The sequence below is a fragment of the Rattus norvegicus genome, chromosome 10 (genome assembly GCF_021556685.1).
Source record: "Rattus norvegicus strain SHRSP/BbbUtx chromosome 10, alternate assembly SHRSP_T2T, whole genome shotgun sequence".
Taxonomy (NCBI): domain Eukaryota; kingdom Metazoa; phylum Chordata; class Mammalia; order Rodentia; family Muridae; genus Rattus; species Rattus norvegicus.
The window spans coordinates 67275424-67296718 of NC_141543.1; the positions used below are offsets into that span (position 1 = coordinate 67275424).

At 50.8% G+C, this 21295-nt stretch overlaps 1 protein-coding gene across 7 annotated transcripts in view; it reads right to left on the reverse strand.

Annotated features, from left to right (window-relative positions):
* The window catches only part of Abr (ABR activator of RhoGEF and GTPase), a 199111-nt gene that overhangs the window by 75579 nt on the left and 102237 nt on the right, over positions 1-21295 (reverse strand). For 3 of the 7 annotated variants that reach the window (XM_087570574.1, XM_087570576.1, XM_087570575.1), the window contains 2 exons: positions 16082-16266; positions 13091-13163 (listed from right to left, as the gene is read on the reverse strand). In XM_087570574.1, the coding sequence (XP_087426700.1) occupies positions 13091-13163; positions 16082-16266 (258 nt within the window). 7 annotated transcript variants of the gene reach the window in all.

Genomic DNA, 21295 nt, shown 5'->3' on the forward strand with positions numbered 1-21295 from the left:
GTATGCTGAAGTTATACACCATGATCCAGAGAAAGGATATGCTCAGGATGCAGCAGGAGTGGTATTAATACCAGTGCTGGGAGGGCTCCTGAGAGCAGGTCCACCAAGAACCTCAGAGACTGGCTATCCCTTGATTGCTGAACTCCCAGCATGCTCCTTGAATCATAAAGAGACTGGTGGGAAGACTGGCTACAGCATAAGTGCAGAGGTGTCCGTGGACCCAACGAAGGACATGCGCAACTTACTCTGGTGCTCTAAACAAGTACCAGATTACAGAACAGAGATGAGGTGCCAGGATCCTACTGCAGCTCCCACCCAAGCCTGCAGCCATATCTCTCCACTCCAGGCCCGCACATTTGCCACCTACCTAACCTAGGTCTGCAGTCTATTTTTAGTCTCCATTAGCTCCTTCTCGGGGCCACAGCATGGTGTGGGTGGAGTAGAGCTGTGATCATCATCTTATGCAAAGGGAAGACTCCAGAGTCTCAGACACCTAGCCAGGCAAGGCACCTAACACCACGCCCTCCAGGGCCCGTGTGGTTAGGTAGCCTGGCTTTGCAGTGTGCATACTCCCTGCCACAGTCCTCAGAGGCCCTCCCTCCAGGCACAGAAAAGAGAAGCGATAGGCTAGAGTTCTTAAAGGTAGGTATAGGCAAGAGAGGTTCTTTTCCACACCAGAGCTGGCATTCCCAACAGCCATTCCCTCCTAACTGCCTCTCTAGGTGCTCTGCTGCAGGTCTACAGACCTGGAACAAGTGGACTGCTCCTGCCTATGCCCACCTTGGGAAAAATGCTCACCTACCGGACAGCTGTTCCCACCCCCTCTCCAGCTAATTCAGTTAGTTTCCTTCAAGAAAGCCCAAGTGACCTCAAATTCTTCATCTTCCTAAAGGCTCACTTGCATTAGTCAAGACCCACCAAGTCGCCAGTCTCCTCCTTGGAAAAGAGGTAGCTCCCGTGGCTACACTTCACAAATGCCCTTATCCTCTGGTTGCCATGGAAACAATGAATTATTGCCCACTAGTTTCAAGTCGGCCAGCTCTTCTGGGGGCAGTAGGCTCACATCAGTGACAGGCCACCAGGTGACTCATGTCACTGCCAAAAAGATCCCTTAACACAGCTGACTGAGGGGAAAGCCAACAGTCACTGCCTCTAAGGACAACTGGTGCAGGGCAAGCAGGCACTCCTCTCCCTCAAGAACAGCTGCTGAGAGAGCACAGTCCTCAATCCTCTGGCAGGAACATACCAGCCCATCTCATGCTGAGTTAGGCTCTTCTACTCAGCCACGAGGCTTGTGCACGCATCAGCCATTCCTCTCCAAACACCGCTTCAGCATCAGTCAAGAACTATCCCTGCCCCCTCCCCACAAGCATCCAGGGCGTGTCACATTCCCACCTTCACGGCCACCAAGAAGGGGGACCCTGAGCCAGGGCTGGTCGGGGTTCCCAGTTCACACTCCTCCAGGAGAAAAACATCTTCATCCTCCAGAACCTTGTCCAAAAAGCCTATTGCCTCCTCTTCCTCTTCCATGGCAGCCAGAGCCGCAGAGGGCAAACAGGAAGCAGGGTCCACACAGCGGCAGCGGCAACAGCAGCAGCAACAGCAACAGCAGCAGCAGCAGCAGCAGCGGCCGCCGCGCGCCCCAGCAGGGAGGCAGGCAGGGGACAGGCGGGCGGGGAAGAGCGCAGGGCAGGCCTACACCAGCATGCTGGCCTCCGCGGAGTCGGTCCTGGCACCTGGCCACCGGCTCGCGATGAAAGGCTCCATTATGAACCTTTTCCTGCTGCCGCTTTCCAGCCGTCCTGCGCGGCGGGCCCGCCTCCCGCGCGTCCCCACCCTGAGAAAGGGGAAGCGGGGCCTCCGGGCAGCCGCTCGCGGGATGAACGCCGGACAGGGGCCGCAGCCAGCGCCCTCCGCGGTCCGTTCCTTCCTCGGCCACTCCGCTCGCCCCAGGCCTGGTGCTGGGCTCGTCCGGCGCCCCAGTGCTGGGCTGCCGGCCTCACAGAGCCCGCCCTTTCTGGACCCGGAGGCCCGATTGCTCCAAATGCACAGGAAACGCACGTCTTGACTTGCGAGGTGGAGCTGCTCGTTCCTTCTGTGGTCACCAGGCGGGCGAGCGGCTGGCGGAGGCTTCTGGAGCGAAGGAGGAGGGAGGGAGGAGGCCGCAGACAGGCCGGGCGGGCGCGGGGGGAGGTCTGCTTCCCAGAGACAAGCTTTATTTACAACTTCTCGCTGGAGCCTTCGGGCAAGGGGGGGCCCCGGAAAGTGGCTTCCCCGAGAAGCCACCCTTCACCCACTCAGTCCAGGTCCCCGTGGGGTCCTCACAAGATAGAGCCCCCTTCGCACCTCGGCCTCAGGCTCCATCCAGCACCTTTGCGGCGGGGAGGCCCACTGCCGGTGAGAAACCGCAGTTGCCATTGCACCACGGTAGAGTGAACAAGGCTTTGTATTTATACAGGAGGGGACTGTCCTGCCTCATGTCCAGCTGAGGCACAGTGCCAGACAGGGTCCTGAGCATGGGTCACTGGGCACCATGGACCACCCGAGAGCCACATCACGGTCAGGTGCTGCTGGCAATGCCACTTCCTTGTGCAATGCCCAAGGAGAGACACCCGCCTACGAGGCCAGTACACACAATCTAGGACAGGTGGCATTATCCACCCTGACCGCTCCCAGACCTCCACTCTTAAGTCTTCCCTCAAGCATCTTCCATGTTCCAGAAACTAAATTCATGCAGAAGATGAGGCTTGCATCCTGGTCCCCTAACCCTGATTGATCCCTAAGAGATACACACTCATACTGCCACGGGGGGGGGGGGGGGGGGGGGGAGTCTAGGGCCAGCTGCTAGAACTCTTTCACAACTCAACACTGAAGCCAACTGTGGCACATCTTTAGCACGCATTCAAAGTTCAGGTAAGGCACGCACAAAAGTCCTGAACTGAAGAAACTCCCGGGGCTCCAGCTAATTAATGTCCCCCAAAGGAAACACAGGCTCAAGTTCGCATACTCTGTATCCTTTATGTTTTCAGTTTTGTTTTGAGACAGGATTTCTGAATATAATCAAGCTAGACTTGTTTACTCTTTCTGTTGTTTATAGATTTATGTTTTGGTACATGTATGATTTATGATTGTTTTCCCTCTGTGTTTGTGTGTACCACATGTGTGTCTCATGCTTGTGTCAATCAGAAGGCATCTGATCCCCTGTAACAGTAGTCAATGACGGTGCTAGGAACTAAAGCCAGGTTCTCTACAAGAACAACAAATGCTGTTTCTGAGGGGTTGCATCCCCCACCCCACCCCACCCCCCGCCGCCAACCCCAAGACACATTTTCTCTGTAGCCCTGGTTGTCCTGGAACTCAGATTCGCCTGCTTCGGGGTTCTGGGATTAAAGGTGTGCACTGCCACCACCTGGCTGTAGCAAGCGTTCTTAACAGCTGAGCAGTCTCTCCAGCTCTGCAATTGATTTTGAGAAAGGGTCTTTCTGGGAGGCCCTAGCCATCCTGGAATCAGCTATGTAGATCAGGCTAGCCTGGCACTCTGGGATCTTCCTGTCTTTGCCTCGTCCTGTGTCACCATGCCCAAGGGAAAATGCGAATGCTTAAATAAAATCTCCTGACTTTAAGATGAAAGCAAGTAATTTACACTTTTAAAAAGCACAACACATTCTGAACCACATCCTTGCTCAGAGCTAGGCTTAAGGATGGCCACGGTGCCTTTATTCTTGCAACTGGTTGTTAGCCGTGGTTACGTGGGGGGAGGTTCCCCTTGGTGTGTGCCCTGTGCCCCATCTCCTTAGAAGATTTGGCTTGAAATAAAATTCAGCTTCATCAACCAACCTGCCACGTCATCCTCGTAAACTTGTGTAACGGGTACCACCAACCATGTGGTGCAGTGTCTGAATATGTCCACCAACACTTCATGTGCTTTTTATGACCAGCTGTCTTAGTTAGGGTTTCACTGCTGTGAACAGACACCATGACCCATGCAAGTCTTATAAAGGGCAACATTTAACTGGGGCTGGCTTACAGGTCAGAGGTTTAGTCCATTATCATTAAGGCGGGAACATGGCAGAGTCCAGGCAGGCATGGTGCAGCAGAGCTGAGAGTTCTGCATCTTCTTCATCTGGAGGCTGCTAGCAGAATACTGACTTCCAGTTAGCTAGGATGAGGGTCTTTTTTTTTTTTTTTTTTTTTTTGGTTCTTTTTTTCGGAGCTGGGGATTGAACCCAGGGCCTTGCGCTTCCTAGGCAAGTGCTCTACCACTGAGCTAAATCCCCAACCCCTAGGATGAGGGTCTTAAAACCCATGCCCACAGTGAAACACCTACTCCAACAGGGCCACACCTCCTAATAGTGCCACTCCCTAAGCCAAGCATATACAAACCATCACACCAGCCTTTCATACAACATCATACTCACTTGTCAGTGGCAACCATATGGCCACAGGGCAGAGTCAAACTGTTGAGGCCACTGCCAAAGGAAGGCAAAGTATCCCTACTGGGGACATGCGGTGACAACTCCTCTCTACTCCTCTGGGCACCTTAGCTGAGAAGAAGCATGTAGAAGGCGAGGAGAGAAGGGAGACTAAAAGGAATGAGTGTAGTTTCTTACCCTACTCCTTAAAATATTTTCTGGAACTCTGAAGTCTGGGAGAAGCTCTTGCCCTTCTGTCAGTAATAGAAAACCTGCCCTCACCAGGAGCAGGCTTCTTCATCCTGTCACCAAACTGAAATAGATGGAGAGAAGTGTGATGGGATCTCTAAGGCCTGGGCTGGTCAAGGATCTGTCCCACCAGAATTCTGCAAAGATTATCTCCTACCCATAATCCACTATTTTTTCTCAGTCCAGTTTTGCTCTGACCAAGTTATAAATAGCCAAGGCACATCTGAACTGCCCTCTCAAGCCACAACTCCTCATTTGGTTTGGGTGGGTAAGGCTGTTCCCATGGTTTGGGAACAGCCAGGCTTGGCATTCCCTAGGGCACAAGTGTGCCAACTCAGGGCCGGGTGCTACAGGTTCCTCTGTCTTCCACCCTGCCAACTCTATATGCACAGCATGGAGGCCTACATGGATCAGACCAGCAGGCAGCTGAGGACTAACCAAGGGTCTGTGTCCTTACTCCCAACCTAAGTAAATATGAGGTACCTAGAGCCATCTAATTTTCGGATGTCTCCACACTCCTCTGCTTTTTCCCTAAACCCCTCAACCCCACAGAAGCTGCTCCCCAAACATCCAAGGGGTAAACTGCCCCACCCCCACTCCAAGTGGTTGGAAATTCCAGTGAGTGGACACAGAAGTGCCATCCACTCAGAGGCCCTCAGTCCTCCCTCTGGAGGGGAAGTGACTCATAAATCCCCCGGGTGCTCCCTCCCTTTCCCTCTCAATAGTTCAAGAAGGCCCTGGACCTAGGTCTCCCCTCCTTACTCTGCCTGCTCAGCCTGGCTCCAGACTCTCCTCTCCAGAGAAACAGCCAATATGTCCTCTGACCTTTCTCAAATCCCTCAGGCGACTGGGTATACAGTGAGTGGGTTTTGGTTGATCCTCCTGCCTCCCAGCTCAAGGCTCTGTCCCACAGGCCTAGGCTCCCAGCCTTTGGAAAACACATGCCATCTTACTGCTCTGCCAATAGCGACCTACTGTCACTTCTAGGCCTGAGACTTGCACAGGCAGCTGACTCTCCTCACATGCAAGTCAGAGCAGCAACCACTCTCAGCTCCTCAAATCCAGACCAGTTAGTCCCTGCTCTTCCCCACCCCAGCTTCCTTCCCCTTCTGGCCTTCCCACTTCCATCAGTGGGCTGTTACCTTGTGGCTCTCTGTGCCCACAGCTCCACACATCCCTTCTACCAAATTTTTTGTTTCTTCCATCTTTCTCTTTTTTTTTTTTTTTTTCTTTTCTTTTTTTTCAGAGCTGGGGACCGAACCCAGGGCCTTGCGCTTGCTAGGCAAGTGCTCTACCGCTGAGCTAAATCCCCAACCCCTTCATCTTTCTCTTTTTCAAACCGTAACCCGAGCAGGCTTTGCAACACCTCACGCCTACACAACCCTAAAAACACCGCAGAGCTCTCCACCTTGTCTGTCCAGCTAACCTGCTTACTGCTGCAGTCAAACCTTAAGGAAGCCTGGGATGTGTGACCAAACCCCGACTACTGCTGTACTCTCAATCCACTGAGGTGCGGGCTCTATAGGAATAGGATGGAGTAGACAAAAGTATTCATGCCAAGGAAAACTTCACTGGGGAGTGAGTGTCTGCTGATTAAGTCAGTAAGGGGGTAGAAGGCAGAGACAACGAAAAGGCCATGCATGCGTGGGGAGCTAATGACTACAGGCTCTGAGATATGAGTGGTGGGCTTCTCAGTAGCACCTAGAAATAGGGAGGTCTTTCCAGGCAAAGGGTGGAATGCGCAAAACAAAACTGGGGTTTTTTTGGTGTGTGTGTGTGTGTGTGTGTGTGTGTGTGTGTGTGTGTGTGTGTGTGTGTGTTTTGGTGGTGGTGCTGAAGCTAGAACCCAGGGCCTTGCATAAGCTATGTTATATCCCAGCCCTAAAGATGGTTTCTTAAGGAGGTTCAGAAAGCAGTAAAGGGACAGGAAAAAAGTAGCAGGAGATACCTATGCAGAGGGCAGCTGAGACAGGAGCATGAAGGACAAGAACCATGACCTTCCTATAGTATAGGGCACCAATCTCAAGTTCTCACCTGTTAGGTCCACATCTCAAAGCCTGCAGAGGGCTGTCTATGTACGTGTACACACACACACACACACACACACACACACACACACACTCACACTCACAGGGATGTGGCCTTTCCTTACACTTACATCTGCACCCTCCTACTCCCTTACCAACTCAATCAACAAGCACTTATTACTTGCCTGCTGTACGCCAGGCATTGTGCTCATATTCAAAATGTAGTCACAAACGGGACATTGCCCTTTGTGGAGCTGATGGTCTCCGGAGCAGAATGACCACGTGACTGACTCCCAAGGCTGTGCCAACGGAAAGGCAGGCCTGGGGAGGGGCACATTTTAGAATTGTGTTGTTGAGGTGTAACTCCAGAAAGAGTAGCGTGGAAACAGCTATTGTGATTTTTAAATGTCCACACCCTCTGACTCAGCAGTCCACCCTAGGGAATTGTCTAAAAAAGCACATCTAGAAGGGCACAGGGTTGTATGTATAAAAATGTTCACTGACGTGAGAAAGCAGCACCAACTGCTACGAGTTCAAATGCCTGGCAGGGAACCGGATCTGGCGGTACACTGGATTCCAATGGTGCAGTGCTACACTAGACATTCTGGCACTCAGGCAAAGGCAGGAAGATTTTGAGTCCCAGGCCTGCCTAAGTTATACAGTGGTCTAACACACACACACACACACACACACACACACACACACACTAAAACAACACAAAAAAGTGGCTTCATTAGTACTGGAGTTACAATTCAGTGGAAGAGTATTTACCCAGCATACAAGGCCTGGGTTCAATCACAGCACTGCTTCCCTCTCCACCAAAAAAAAAAAAAAAAAAAAAAAAAAAAAGCACTGAGAGAGAAAAGAAGACCACAAAAGGAATTCAGTAGATCTTAATTTCAGATATGCAAGACATCTCTCAGTCTTTACCGAGTCAAATATCATGCTGGCCAATAGTATGGAATTCTTTTAATACGTAGTCTTCATATGGAAAAAAGCAAGGAGAACGAAACTCTCAATAGTTTTCTGTAGGAAGTGAGCTTTCATGATCTAGATGATGTATTTCTGATAAGTGAGAATTTTGAAGATGTAATCAGAGAAAATAAAGCTATAAAAAGAAGCGTGGAGGCTGGGGTGTAGCTCAGTCAAAGACTGAGTGCTTGGCATTCTCAAGGCTGTTTAACCAGGCCCCTTCCCACACATACACACAGTGCTGCGGGGGGGGGGGGGACTTCGAGTGAATTGGGGAGGGCACAAGCAGGTGCTACTGATGTAACAAAGTCACAGCAGTCTCCCTAGGGGGGCGTGACGTTACAATTCAGCCATAGCTGAGCATGGTAACACATGCTTGAAACTCTAGCACTTCATTAGGAAGGCTAAGTCAAGAATGCTACAGGTTCAAAACCAAACTGGGCTACCTAGGCAAACTCTCTCTCAAAAAGCCCAGGGTGGGGAATGGGGCTCAGTAGCAGAGAGCTTCCTTCACAGTAAGTCCTCAACCTTCAAGCCACAGAAAACAGTGAAGTAAAATAAATATAAATGGGTTAGTCATACTGGTGGAGCTGAGAGACAGGCAAGTCGTGTGGAGTTACTATTCTAGGTGGAGATCGGTGGGGAAGCTTCAGAGGCTGGCAAAGAATCGAGTGATGGAGTCTGGCAGAGCGGGAGACTTTGGGTTTCACCATTATAGCCAAAAGGTTAGGTGTGGAAGGATTTCAGGCAAGTCACCTGACCATTCCTGGTGTATCCCTCATCTGACATGACATTACTCATTCTAAAACACTGCTCGATCTGTGCTCAGCAGCAAGCCACTCAGTCAGATGAACAAGGGCAGCTGGCCCACTGGCTTCTCACTGATGACTCAAACCAACACACTGGTGACAGTAACTTCTGAAAGGGCTAGGCACATTTTCAACTCCAGGCCTCTGCCACATGCAGTTTCCTTAGCCTGAAGATGTCCATCCAGCTCTCCTGGCATAAGCTTGAGCAACAGCACCAGGCTCTGGGGAGCTTGGTTAGCCCCGGAATAGTGCCAAGGCAGGTAGGGTCACAGGAGCCACAGAAAAAACTGGATTCTTCCACTCCCGCACCCTTGTTTCCCCCTCTGCCTTCTCTTTCCACCATGGCAAGCATCACTCAAGAGATCACCTGAGCCTGGCATGGTGGCTCACGTGTGTCACGTACTAGGGAGACAGAGACAAGAAGAGCTATAGGTTCAAGGCTAGCATGGGTTACACAGTGACACTGTTTCAAACAGTATAAAATAAAACTCAGAACTCAATAGCATAAAGCTATTGGGCACAAGCCAACACTGTTTATATGGTAAAAACTAACAAAATCAGGGGCAGGAAGGACGGTTCAATGGTTAAGATGTTTACTGCTCTTCCAGAGGACAGGGGTTCAGTTCCCAGCACTCACATGGCTGCACACAACTGTTTATAACCCCAGTCCCAGGGGATCCAACACTCTTCTGGCTTCCATGGGCTCCTGCATACATGCAGTTACATAAACTTATGAAAGTGTGCACGCACACACACATAGATACTTATACACACACAGGAAGGGGTGGAGTGAGAGAATTCTCCATTGGACTCTGGATTTGAATTCTAGCTTTGCCTCTTAAAGCTCTTCGACACTGGGCAAAGCATTTAAATGTGCCTTGGTTTCCTTATCCATAAAATGGGAATAGTCTCGTTGTATAAACGTATTTAGTCTGACTCTACAAAATAGGAACCAGTATCATACCCTCTCTAGGGCTGCTGGAACGTCTGGTGGACACAGGGCAGCACCTGAACTGAGCTGAGACTTAGTGAACACCAGTTCTTCTCACTTTCTTTGCTTGGCAGGTGTGAGGGGAAGCACACTGGGGTGGGGGGCAGCACCAAAGACTTACCTCCAACCTAAGAACCCAGCCACACCTGACCATTCTGTTTCTCAAGCCTATAGGGACTTTCCCACATCAGATTATACAACCCCCTTACTTCTAACTCCTCCATGATCCCTTCTCTAAGATCTCACTTGAGGTCACATGACTTTCCTTGGGGGACAGTGTACATTTCTTAAGGATGTTGGATAGACGGCCTTCATGGGGGAATCTGGGGCTTGGGGTGTGGCCTGGTGACAGTACTTGTTTAGCATATCCACAACCCTGGGTCTCCTGAGAGTCAGGTAAAAGGTGGGGGCTCAGGTTAAGAGAATGGTTCCTATGGAACTCTGCCAAGTAAGTAGTAGCATCCCTAGGGCAAACGGCAACCCAAAAGAAACTACCAAGGAAGGAATCTCCTCTCTGCCTCAGTCATCAGCCTCTACAGGGATCCGTCCACGGACAGGAGGCACATTACCTGTCCAAGTGTTAGCTCCTTCTTATCCTCCCCCACCCCACCCCGCACTGCCTAGACAGGCAAGGTCTTACTAGGAAACCCAGACCAGCCTGGTAAGATTGCAGGCATGCGTTGCCACGACTGGCCTGCTGGACAGTTAGTAGCTCAACCTGAATCTTATTTCACAGTAACTACTCTCTTTCCGACACCCACCACACTGGCACATGCCTCCTACTGGGCAGTCACGTAAGCTCCTCCTCCCTCGGAAAGGAAGAAAAGTTGCTCTGGCCCTGCCAGCACCTACCAGTGGAGAAACGCAGTAACAACAGGAAATAATGTAGCCTTAAGATCCTGCTGGTTCTCTGGGACCCTTCTGGGCCCCTGGGAGGAAGCAGAGAGGCAGAGCCTCTGACCTTAGTAGCTCACCTCTGTCCTTCAGGAGGACACTTTTTTTTTTGGAGCCACTATCTTCCTATTTAGTCCAGGCTACCCCAGAACTCACTATGAATCCAAGCTGGCCTCAAACTCAAATATCCTCCTGCTTCAGCTTACTCAGGGACAGATATAGGAATGGGCTACCACATCCAGCTTGAGGATACACTTGGTGGCTGTCACCACGCTTGTTTCATACTGGAATCACTATTTTTACCAGACACCTCTTTTCTTCCTCCCTACTTCCTTCCAAATTTCAGGATATCCAGGGCAGAGAACTGTTCTGGTTGGGCCCACCCTCCTATCCACAGTGCCCTGGGTATCTGCAGATTAGCATACCTTTATTGAATAAATATGACTTTGGGAATAACCTTATTTGCAGGTAAGAAATAGATTTATGAACTGTGCTCCCAGCAGGTCAGTGGGAGAAGAGAGATCGGAGAAGGTGGGAAAACCACAGGGTGGCCAGGCCAGTCAGGTGTGGTCCATTGGGGAAGACACCAAGGAAGCTAATACGGGTGTGAAAGGGGGACATGGCCTGGAGAGGGTAAGGAGAGCTCACTGGTAAGTAGCCAGTGTCACACTGAGGTGCTTAATCTTCTTCCTTTCCAGCCTGTCAAGGCCCAAGGCTCGAGAAGCCCTTGTTTTGCCATGTATTTTCCAGCAGCAGGTGGCACACCATAGATGCACAGAAGAGACAGTTACTGTCTTCACTGCAGCAGAGACAGAAAACCCAGCAGGGCAGAAACAGAAGCAAGGCTGCTGAGCCTCCACCAGGGCACCCAGGTCTTTCCACATAGCCCCAATTGACACCCCAGCCTAAGAGGGCAGGGAGGACAGTGGTTCTGCCCAGTTTCATCCCTGACTTCTCCACTCCAGAACACAATTCAATCCCAAATATCGATCAGGAACCCAGAGGTGACTTGTGACTGGGAATTTACCACAGAAGCTGGGGGGAGGGGGGGCACAAAGGGGTGGCCAAGAATGCTGTTCCCCATCTAGAAGGGCAGATATCAGCCCCAAGAACTGTGTATGACACCCGCCCCAGCACTGGGGGGCCAGTTGGGTTGTCAGAGCCACTCAAGCATAAGCTTCACAAGACCTCAGACTGAAATAGAGCCCTGGCCCCACTGGATCCAATAGTCTCTGGTGAATTCTTTCAACTCCCTGGGGGTCAGTTTCCCCACTATATAAGGAGAGCAGGGCATATATCTTGCAGAGACATCATGGATTTTAAAAGAAGCACCCTATGTGAGAAGCTTGGTCTTCTCCGTTTTGACCTCCGGGTCCTCATGCCAGCTGGTCTGCACCCATGCAGACCTTACAGATTACACAGCATTCCGGCCTGTAACATCTCACGGCAGACTCATGAGAGCTGTGTAAGGTTGCACGGAGAGAGGATTCTCAGTATCTCCCACTTACTGATTTAGTAAAGTCAGAGAGGGCATCCTTGGATGGCACACATTCAAAGTAGAAGACAGACAAAACCCAGATCTTTTCTCTGCCTTGGGGTTCCTTTGACTACATCATCCAGAGAGGAGACAGGAACTTGATCTATAGCAATGAGACTTTCTGTTCAGACTGTGGTTCTAGGGCAGGAAGTTGCTGCTGAATGGGAGTGTCCTCGCCTTCTTTCCCAAGGGAAACTATACACTCCCAGTTGAGTTCAGCCACCAGCAATAGGTGACCCTGGCCCTGTGCCAGGACATCATGCTTAGCCTATGCTTGGGAAAGACCTGCAAAGCAGGGTTTGTGGTTCATCTGTTACCCCTGGGGCACAAGCCAAGACAAAAAGTATCACCGTACAGTCTTGGCTGAGGCTTTCACTCTTGGGAGGACAGACCCAGAAAGGAGGTGAGCTGCAAACAGATCCAAGTTCCAGCATGTGTTTATCAGATTCGAGTCCTTGCAATGTTCCGGGTCCCAGCCCATGACGGAAGTTTTGTGAGGATTGTTTGTTTTGAGGCAGGTGCTTACTATGCAGCCCAGTCTGGGCCTAGAAACCACAATTCTCCTGCCTTTGCCTCCTGAGTGCTGGGACTGAATGTACTCAATGCTATAAGGCTCCCTCCCTGTGAACAATCCCTGGCCATTCCTCACAGCCTCCCTTCAGAGGAGCTCCCTTAAGGAGCCGAGGAAATAGTGTTCCGTTGTACGTATGACCTTACTCAGTGTTCTATAGCCAGAATGCAGAATTTCATCTTCCCAAAGCTTATGTTATCTCCGGTCTCTAGGCCACTGACAGTTCATTCTATGTGCCAACCCGACTGGACCAGGAGGTGTCTACATATTATCCTGGGTCTGTGGGATGGTTCTCAATGAGATTCACATCTGAATCGACAGACTGAGCAAAGCAGATGCCCTCCCCAAGGTGAGCTGGCCTTGCCTCTCTAGTCAGGAATGGTGGTGCATGCATGACCCAGCACCAGGAGGCACAGGCAGAAGGATTATGAGTGTCAAGCCAGCCAGGGTGATAAAGTAAATTCCAGGACAGCCTCAAAAACAGAATCCTGTTTCAAATAAAAACAGAGGGGCTCCACCTGCATACGCCTGCTAGTGCTGGGACTCTAGTCTTTTCCAGACTTTGGACCCTGAAACACTAGGTGTTCTTGAGCTTAATTACACCTAGAATCTTTCACCTTTGACTCACCTGATTTTCATGCCTCTGGACTTGGACTAGGATTACAATGTTGACTCTCCATTGAATGACCCTGTTTGGTGTCCTGTAGCCAGAAAGCAGAATTTTGCACACACACCATTTGCATTGTTTTTCTAACACATAAACCAAATTTTGACCTTCCCAGATACAACTTGGCTGCATGTTTGGGTGTGGAAAGTTTAGCTGCCAGGCTGTGCCAAGAGCTAGATATCTGAATATCTAAAACAATTGTCTGATTTGGTCCAAAAGTCCCCTCTGTTCCAAAGTTCCTAACAGGAAGCCTGGCAGGGGAAAAGACTGCCTGGCCAAACGAGCACGGCTACGTAGCAGGAACCCTTACACACACACACACACACACACACACACACACACACATTCGTACACACTCACACAACACAGACAGACACACACAGAGAGACACATGCACACACAGAGACACATACACAAAGAGACAGAGAGACAGACATACCCACCGACACAGACACACACAAACACACACACACACACACACACACACACACAGAGATACACACGCAGACGCACAGAGAGGCACAAAGAGACAGACAGACACACACACACAGACACACACAAACACAGACACACACCAAGCCATACATACACAGCCACAGACAGACAGACACGCACCTTTTAAAAAGACAGAAACAGATCATCACAAGAACTCAGAAGCAGGGTTTGCACAATCCAGGCACCCCATTGCAAAGAGCAATACTTGCAGAGTCCACTAGGTGGGGCCAGTGACCCAACAGAAAGAGCAGAAAGGCTGTGAGCTCCAGGAAGGCAGCAGGGGTTATAGCTGGGGGAGGCAGCTGGGGCAGACAGCATCCTGCAGCTAGAATTGCCTCAGCCATTCCTAACTGGCATCAGTAATCCCTCCACCTATCAATGGTGTGAAAACCAGTGCTGAGAGCCCTAAGTACTCCAGTGGACTGTTTTCTGTAAATATTTAACATTTCGAAATCTCCCACTCAAGCTATTCCCTTCTGACCATCAAGAACAATGGTACAAAGTGAAGCTGCTACCCAAAGCTAAGAGCCCCAGGCAGGGATATGGCCCTGCAGTACAAAGAGCACGGGCAGGATATTTCACCAGGAAACCCAAGTATCTATGGATAAACATGTCTATGGTTGAAGGTATCTATGGATAAAGGTATCTATGGATAAACGTATCTATGGATGAAGGTACCTATGGATAAGGGTATCTGTGGATAAGGTATCTATGGATGAAGGTAGCTATGGATAAAGGTATCTATGGATAAGGTATCTATGGATGAAGGTACCTATGGATGAAGGTACCTATGGATAAAGGTATCTATGGATAAGGTATCTATGGATAAGGTATCTATGGATGAAGGTATCTATGGATAAGGTATCTGTGGATAAGGTATCTATGGATGAAGGTATCTATGGATGAAGGTATCTATGGATAAGGTATCTATGGATAAGGTATCTATGGATGAAGGCAGGCATGAGGAAGGAGGGGAAGGGAGACAAGAGGTAGAACCAAAGGGGGAGACTGCACAGACCAGGCCCCACATGGGGATTACAACGGGCATTATCCTGCACTGCTTACAGAGGGGTATAGGCTAAGTCCCTTGGGGAGATCTGAACCCCACTGCTCTACAACCGGAAGGCAATGATAGAGAACCAGAGTTCTCTCTTCCTTTCTGCTCCTATTGGCCTGAGTCCAGGTCCCAAAACAACCGCTCCCCCATTGATTCAAACACCCTGCCTATATGTGGTCAAAATGGCTGTCTCTAATCCATTACCCCTCCTTAGGGCATCAAGCACCCAAGAATGCTGGCTGTGGGGGAGCCTGAAGCTGGCCAACACCTACACCCATCCCCTCCACCTCCTACCTACCCCCCACCATCCCTTCTCAAACTTGCACCACCTGGCAGTACTGAGCTCTGCCTAGGCCTCTGTTGCCACGGCAACAGTGTGGCTTCCCCCCAAGTGGGATGCTGGTTGCCAAGGCCCTTGTTGCCAAAGGCTATAACAGCCACCCCAGTGCGTGAAGAGGGGGTGAGATCCTGCAGAGGGTGGGAAGGAGCAGGGGTTCTTCCAAATGGTAGAGTCCAGGCAGCCTCCAGGTGGGTGGGGGTATTAGGCCCTAGAGAAGGGAAATGCATTGCATAGCATCTCTGATGCTCCCCTGGGGGCTTCAGGGAGAGGAAAGAGAACCGCACAAGACACACACCTGTTCAAGCTGGACCAAAAGGACCTATGAAACTGAGTTTCCCTCCACCAAAACAAATGGCTATGGTTCTCCCCAACTCCAGAAAAGAGCCCCAAGGAATCTCCACCTGGCTTGCTCACGTATTTCAAATGCGTGCACTCATGAGCTGGGCCCAGTGCTGATCCCTATCACTAGGAACAGCACTAATCCTAAGTACTACAATTCTCCACACACCCCTGTCTCCCTGCCCTATCAACGCATAGTTAATATTCCTTACAAAAGGCTTCTGAGAGGACAGCTCCTGCCTCTCCTGGCAGCCAGGAAGTTAGGCACGCAGGCCGATTCCTTTCCTGTGGAACAGAACAGAGCTGGAGACGCTCATCCTGGGGAACACTACAGAAACATTATGTACAAACAGGGAGCTTGAGAGCTATACTGGCTCTGTGGGGGCACTTGTCCCACAGGCCATCTATATCCAGCCAGATAGAGAAGCCTGGTCCTTTCAGAGCCCCCTCTGCAAACCATTGAGAGACCAAGGTGACTGAGAGGGAGCGAGAGTATCCAGGAAGCAGAGGAACAAACAGCCGACAGAGCGGGGAACAGGTGAGGGACACAGCGCAGCAGGTAATGGAGGACCTAGATGACAGGCATCAGAAGTCCAGACCCAAGTCCAGACCCACCCTCCCCCAGCCTCACTGCCAACACTGTCCTAAGCAGATCCTGGCCCACTTCTTGTACATATCTTTCTACCTCCCCTCCCCAGAAGAAAAAAACAGGAGTACCTACCCCAGGTGCCAACCCCTCAGGTGGGGTGGGTGAGATGCTCTCCCCACCGCCCTGGCTGCGAGCGCTGAGCTGGGGCGACATGGTGGGTGACTCGTCGATGTATGGCATGGTCTCCGAGCCCTCGGGGGGCCCCTTCTGCTCCTCATGCCCCTCTGCGTCGTAGTCCTCTGCACCGTAGCTGAAGTCTGAGACAAGGAACAAGAAAGGCCACTGAGAGTCTTCCACCAGGGCTGCCAGGGACTGGTAGCGCAGTGGGCGCCGGCGGCGGCCCCCGGCTGCCATGGTCCCTGCTGCACCATGCACCCTGGGCCAGGGCAGGGGCTATACAGCCTGGGGAGGGAGGTGGGAGCTCCAGCAGGCACAGGCTCTGCTGAGTCCGTCAGAGGCTGCTGGGAGTCGGGGAGGAGCGGTTCTGCTGTCTCCACCCGCCTAATAGCATGTCAGCTGCGTAAGGGGAGCTGTGTTTCCTTTGCCTCCTGCCTAATTCCACGTCTAAAAATTAACAGTGGGAGCGGGAGGCAGGACGATTCCAACTCTTCTCTCTGAGTCACCATTTTGCTTTTTATAGGGAATAAGGAGGTGGGGGCGGGCCAAGCGATGTCACTTCCTCGGTCCCTCCTCCTTGGGTACCATTGTACACTGAGCTTGATCCGTGGGGGGTGAACAGGGTAGGTTTGGGGTAGGGAGCGCCCAGAAAGTGGACCCTAGGAGGCCCTCAGTCCTTTGAATGCAGACCTGCCTGCAGGACAGAGCCCATGGCAGGCAGGCGTGGGAGAGAGGGTTGTGCCCAGGCCTGGCAGGGACTTGGTGAGCAGCATGCTTCTCAAAAGCCAGCATTTATGTCTGTAATTCCAACACAACTTCCTTCAGGGCAGGCAGGAGGGAAGGGGACAGGAAGTAAGGCTGTATTAACCCCTCGGTGTTCCTAGCACCACACAAGGGCCAGCGCCCACACAGACACCCTCCTGGGGGCAGTAGGGTAGGCCACCATGGAACAGGATGGTACCTCTAGGCTTTGCTCAGAGAATAGCCTTACTAAGACCTGGGGCATCATTCTTAGCCAGCAACTGGCCAGAGAGCTGGGTGCTACTGTCTCCAACATTTTGGCCCACTATCAGTCTGTCTCAGAGTATAGGTTGCTGCAAGCATGGTGGAAGAGTCTCCTCGTCCTGAACCCTGGTCTGGGAAGGAGTCATCAGTGAGAAGAGGTCGTGGGTACAGCCTCTGAAAGTCCAGAAGGAACACGCACCATGTCTCACAGAGGAATGCCAAGAAGGAACCTTGGAACCACGGGTGGCAGTCAGTGTCCAGCTGCACATGGGACTTGCTGAAAACACAGGAATTTGCCATGTGGTTCCTGAACCTTGGAAGGGGCCTAGTTTTGGGATGGTGGCCAGTATGTCAGAAGAGCCTGGCTGAATCTGTCCCATTATCTACTCAGACATCACCCCCTCCAGGATGTTCCCCCGGAACCCAGTTTACAGTACCAGCAGCACAGGGCCTCCCTGATGTACAGCAGGCTCTTAGAAAGCTGGAGTGGCAGACTGAATGAGTAGAGAGATGCACCATCCACCTCAGACCTGAGGTCCAAGCCAGGCAGGCCCCAGTGAGTCAAGCTCTCTGTGGAGGCCCTGGCTCCTCCTTCTCTGTCACAACACACCGGCCCACAGGCAGCCAGAAGCCTGAGAATGGTGTCACCAGGTCACTGGGGCGCCAGGCCATGGCTACACTCAGTCCAATCTGGCTGTTGGCAGTTGATAGCTTCCCCTGGGCTCTCTGCACCTGCTTCTGCTGACTTCCTCTCCCAGGGCTCAGCTGATGTCCATTAAGCCATCTGGGGACACAGGCTATATCTCCTCAGGAAGGGCACATACATAAAGATCCACAGACCTCTTTATTCTTCCAGGGGCTCTGGGCCTCCTTGGTCATGCTGAAGCTAAAGGTGTTGGTAATGAACTATGGTAGAACTTGCCTTAGCCAACAGCTAGCCTGACCTGTATCGTACCATTACAGAAATGAATGTATTACCCAAAGGCATGGTTCACAGAAAGACCAGAAGGGAAGATAGCCTAGCTCGCCTCTAATGCAATTCCTTGCATCTTCCACAGGAAAGGAAGGTCTCTGCCAACCTTTCCCCTGGTGTGCACTCCACCTAAGCACCTCTCCAAGGCAGTTCTCACAGATGAGGTCCCTGAGCCTCAGACTTCTGCCTGAGATGGTGGAAAGGCTCTAACCTGGGTCTGCCTAAGTCTTTAAGGACTGTCCTGTCCCTTCTGAATCTCACTCTAAAGAAATCCCAGCACCTACCTTTGGCCCTCATGGGACATGTTAGCCAATGAGGGGAGCACAGGATACAGACATGAGGACTGGCATAGTGCCCTCTGCACTATGGCTAGGTAGTTTCTTTCTTGTTCCTGCCTTTCATAAAATCCTGGGAGTCTGGAACACTTCCATTAGGAGAAGAGATACAGAAAAAGAAGGAGAAAGCAACCCTCTAGGAAAGGCTGGAAAGGAACCCCACTGGGCAGACAGGCTTTGGTCCATCAAGGACTCAGGTGGGAACACTAAGTGGATAGTGGATGTGACCCGGCCACAAAAGAAAGGGAGAAATGAAGTTGCTAACAGCCAGCTCCACTTCCCCCCTCGGTAGCAGAAATCCCACTGTATTTGCAGTGGCACTAGTGACAAATGCACTAGTGAAGAGACTGCGTTTCTTAGTAGCGAGTGATTAAGCCCTTACTAATGAGCAAGTGGGATAGCTGGGTCTGGTTACCTGGACCTGTAACCCCAGCACATGGGAGGCCAGGGCAGAGGATCATTACAAGTTGAAGGCCAGCCTGCAGTACATAGACCCTGCCTGTCTTAAGGTGTTAGGTGGACATGTATAGAGACTTTGAAGATGGTTGCCTTTGGTCACAGAGGCTGGAGAGATGGCTCAGTTGGGAAAGTGTCTGCTACACAAGCATGAAGGCACAAGTCCAGATTTCCATCACACATAAGATGCCTGGGACAGGAGCACATACCTGTGAGGTAGGGAGTTCATGGAGACAGGACAATCCCTGAAGCTCACTGACCGGTAAATCTAACCAAATTGATGGGTTTCAGGTTCAGAAATACCCTGTCTTAGAAAATTAAAAGTGGGGATGGAGAGATGGCTCAGTGGTTAAGGGCACTGACTGCTCTTCCAGAGGTCCTGAGTTCAAATCCCAGCAACCACACGGTGGCTCACAACCATCTGTAATGAGATCTGATACCTTCTTCTGGTGTGTCTGAAGACAGTCACAGTGTACTTATATGTAATAAATAAATCTTTTTTTTTTTTAAAGAAAATTAAAAGTGAAGCTGGAGAGATGGCTCAGTGGAAAAGAGTATACACTGCTCTTCCAGTAGGAGGACCCAAGTTCAGTTCCTAGGACCTGTGTCAGGGAGCTCACAACCAACTCTAGGGGATCTGATGCTATTTCCTGGCATATACACGCACTCTGGGTGTGTGTGTGGCGGGGGGTGGATGCACAAATTTTAAAAATTGAAAAGTGAAGAGCAACAAACAAAAAGTTCAATCTGGACTTCTGGCTGACACACACAGGCATGTGTGCACGTGCATATGCACACACACAAACACACGTACACACACACGCTAACAAGCATACAACACGCCATGCACATATAATTTAGTAATAATAGGGGGCTGGAGAAATGGCTGGGGGACAGAGAAGTTCATGCTATCTGAACCACTACCACTTTCACCCTTTTGTCTCCTTGGTGAAATCTTTGACATCCATCTCTCAAAAACTGCTGTTGTTAAGACAGACTGCCACCAGGCAACGCTAAGGAACTATACAACAGATTCTTGAAGCTACTACACTAACTAAAAGGAGCTAGAGGTGCGTGTAGGGCCTGAATGCTTCTGCTCGGAGAATGTTCTAGGACAGACAACCCTGACCCATGTTTGGAAACACTGTCACAACACTGGCCTCTGGGAATGGGGTGTGGACACACAAGGGAACTTCCTGGGTCAGTGGAATCACTTCTTATCTTAACAGGGATCTGACATACACGGATGCACTCACTAGAACTTACCAAACCTTAGTACGGTTAAGCTTTATGCACTTCACCAAATTGTTAATGATATGCCTGCCTGAAGGAGAATCGTCTGTGATTCTGAAATACGTGCGATAGAAGAGGGAGTGGAGTGGGGAGATGCATAGATGTGAAGGGAGCAGCTGGGGGAAGTGGTGAGTGCAGACTCTAGCTAACAGGAAAGGGGCTGCTCAGTGTGCGAGACCCTCACATTTTCTCCATGTCTGATATTCCTCATAATAAAATGATAGGGGTGGGGTCAGGGTTGTCTGGGATTTGCTTCCTTTGTTTGTTTATTGTGCTCCACAGAGAGGTGTGGGCAGCATTTCTGTCTCTGATTATTTCCTGGGCACACACACATCTTTCAATCCCCATTCTTGACCTGTGGTTTGTTCAGATGACAGGAGACTTCCAAGTCTTTCCAGACTCCTCCTTCCCACTCTCAGTGAAATCTCCTCAAATCCCCACCTTGCCAGTTTTCTCCCCAGAGCAGCCAAGCTACAACCCAATTATGCCTAGCCCCCGTCTAAGACTCCATACTTCCCCACTAACTTCAATGGTACAACCAGCCTAAATTTATCAGCTGAAGAATCTCTGTAGTCCAAATCCGCCTCCACTTTATGGTTGTCTCTTAACGCCCTGCACAGTCAGATCATCTCCAGGTTTCTTCGGTTGTCTGAAGAGATAGCCAAAGAGTCAAGATAGCCAAATAAACCCTTTTTATTTGGAGAAAAAAAAAAAAAGATACTTGAAGAGGACATCGAGTTGAGGATCTCAAAATAAGAGCATCTTGGATGAAAACCCAGGAACCAGAAGGGAAGACGCAGCGAAGGCCCTGTGAACGTGAGCAACCGGCTCAAACAAGATTGGACCCTGAAGTCTTGAAGGAAGTGCATCCCAACACCAAGGCCTATAATTTTCCAGAGTGTGAGATAACTTTCTCTGGCTTTAAACCACCAACTTCTGTGATAATGTGAAGGCCCCCTCCACACACCACTGCACCTGCTGCTGTGGTGCCTGAAGCCCTGCGCTCAGCCCTTTGCCCATCAGTGGGACCTCTTTAGCCCTCAAAGGCAGCTAGCTGTACCCTCTCCTATGTGTTCCTCACATGATACCAGGATGAAGCACCTTTAC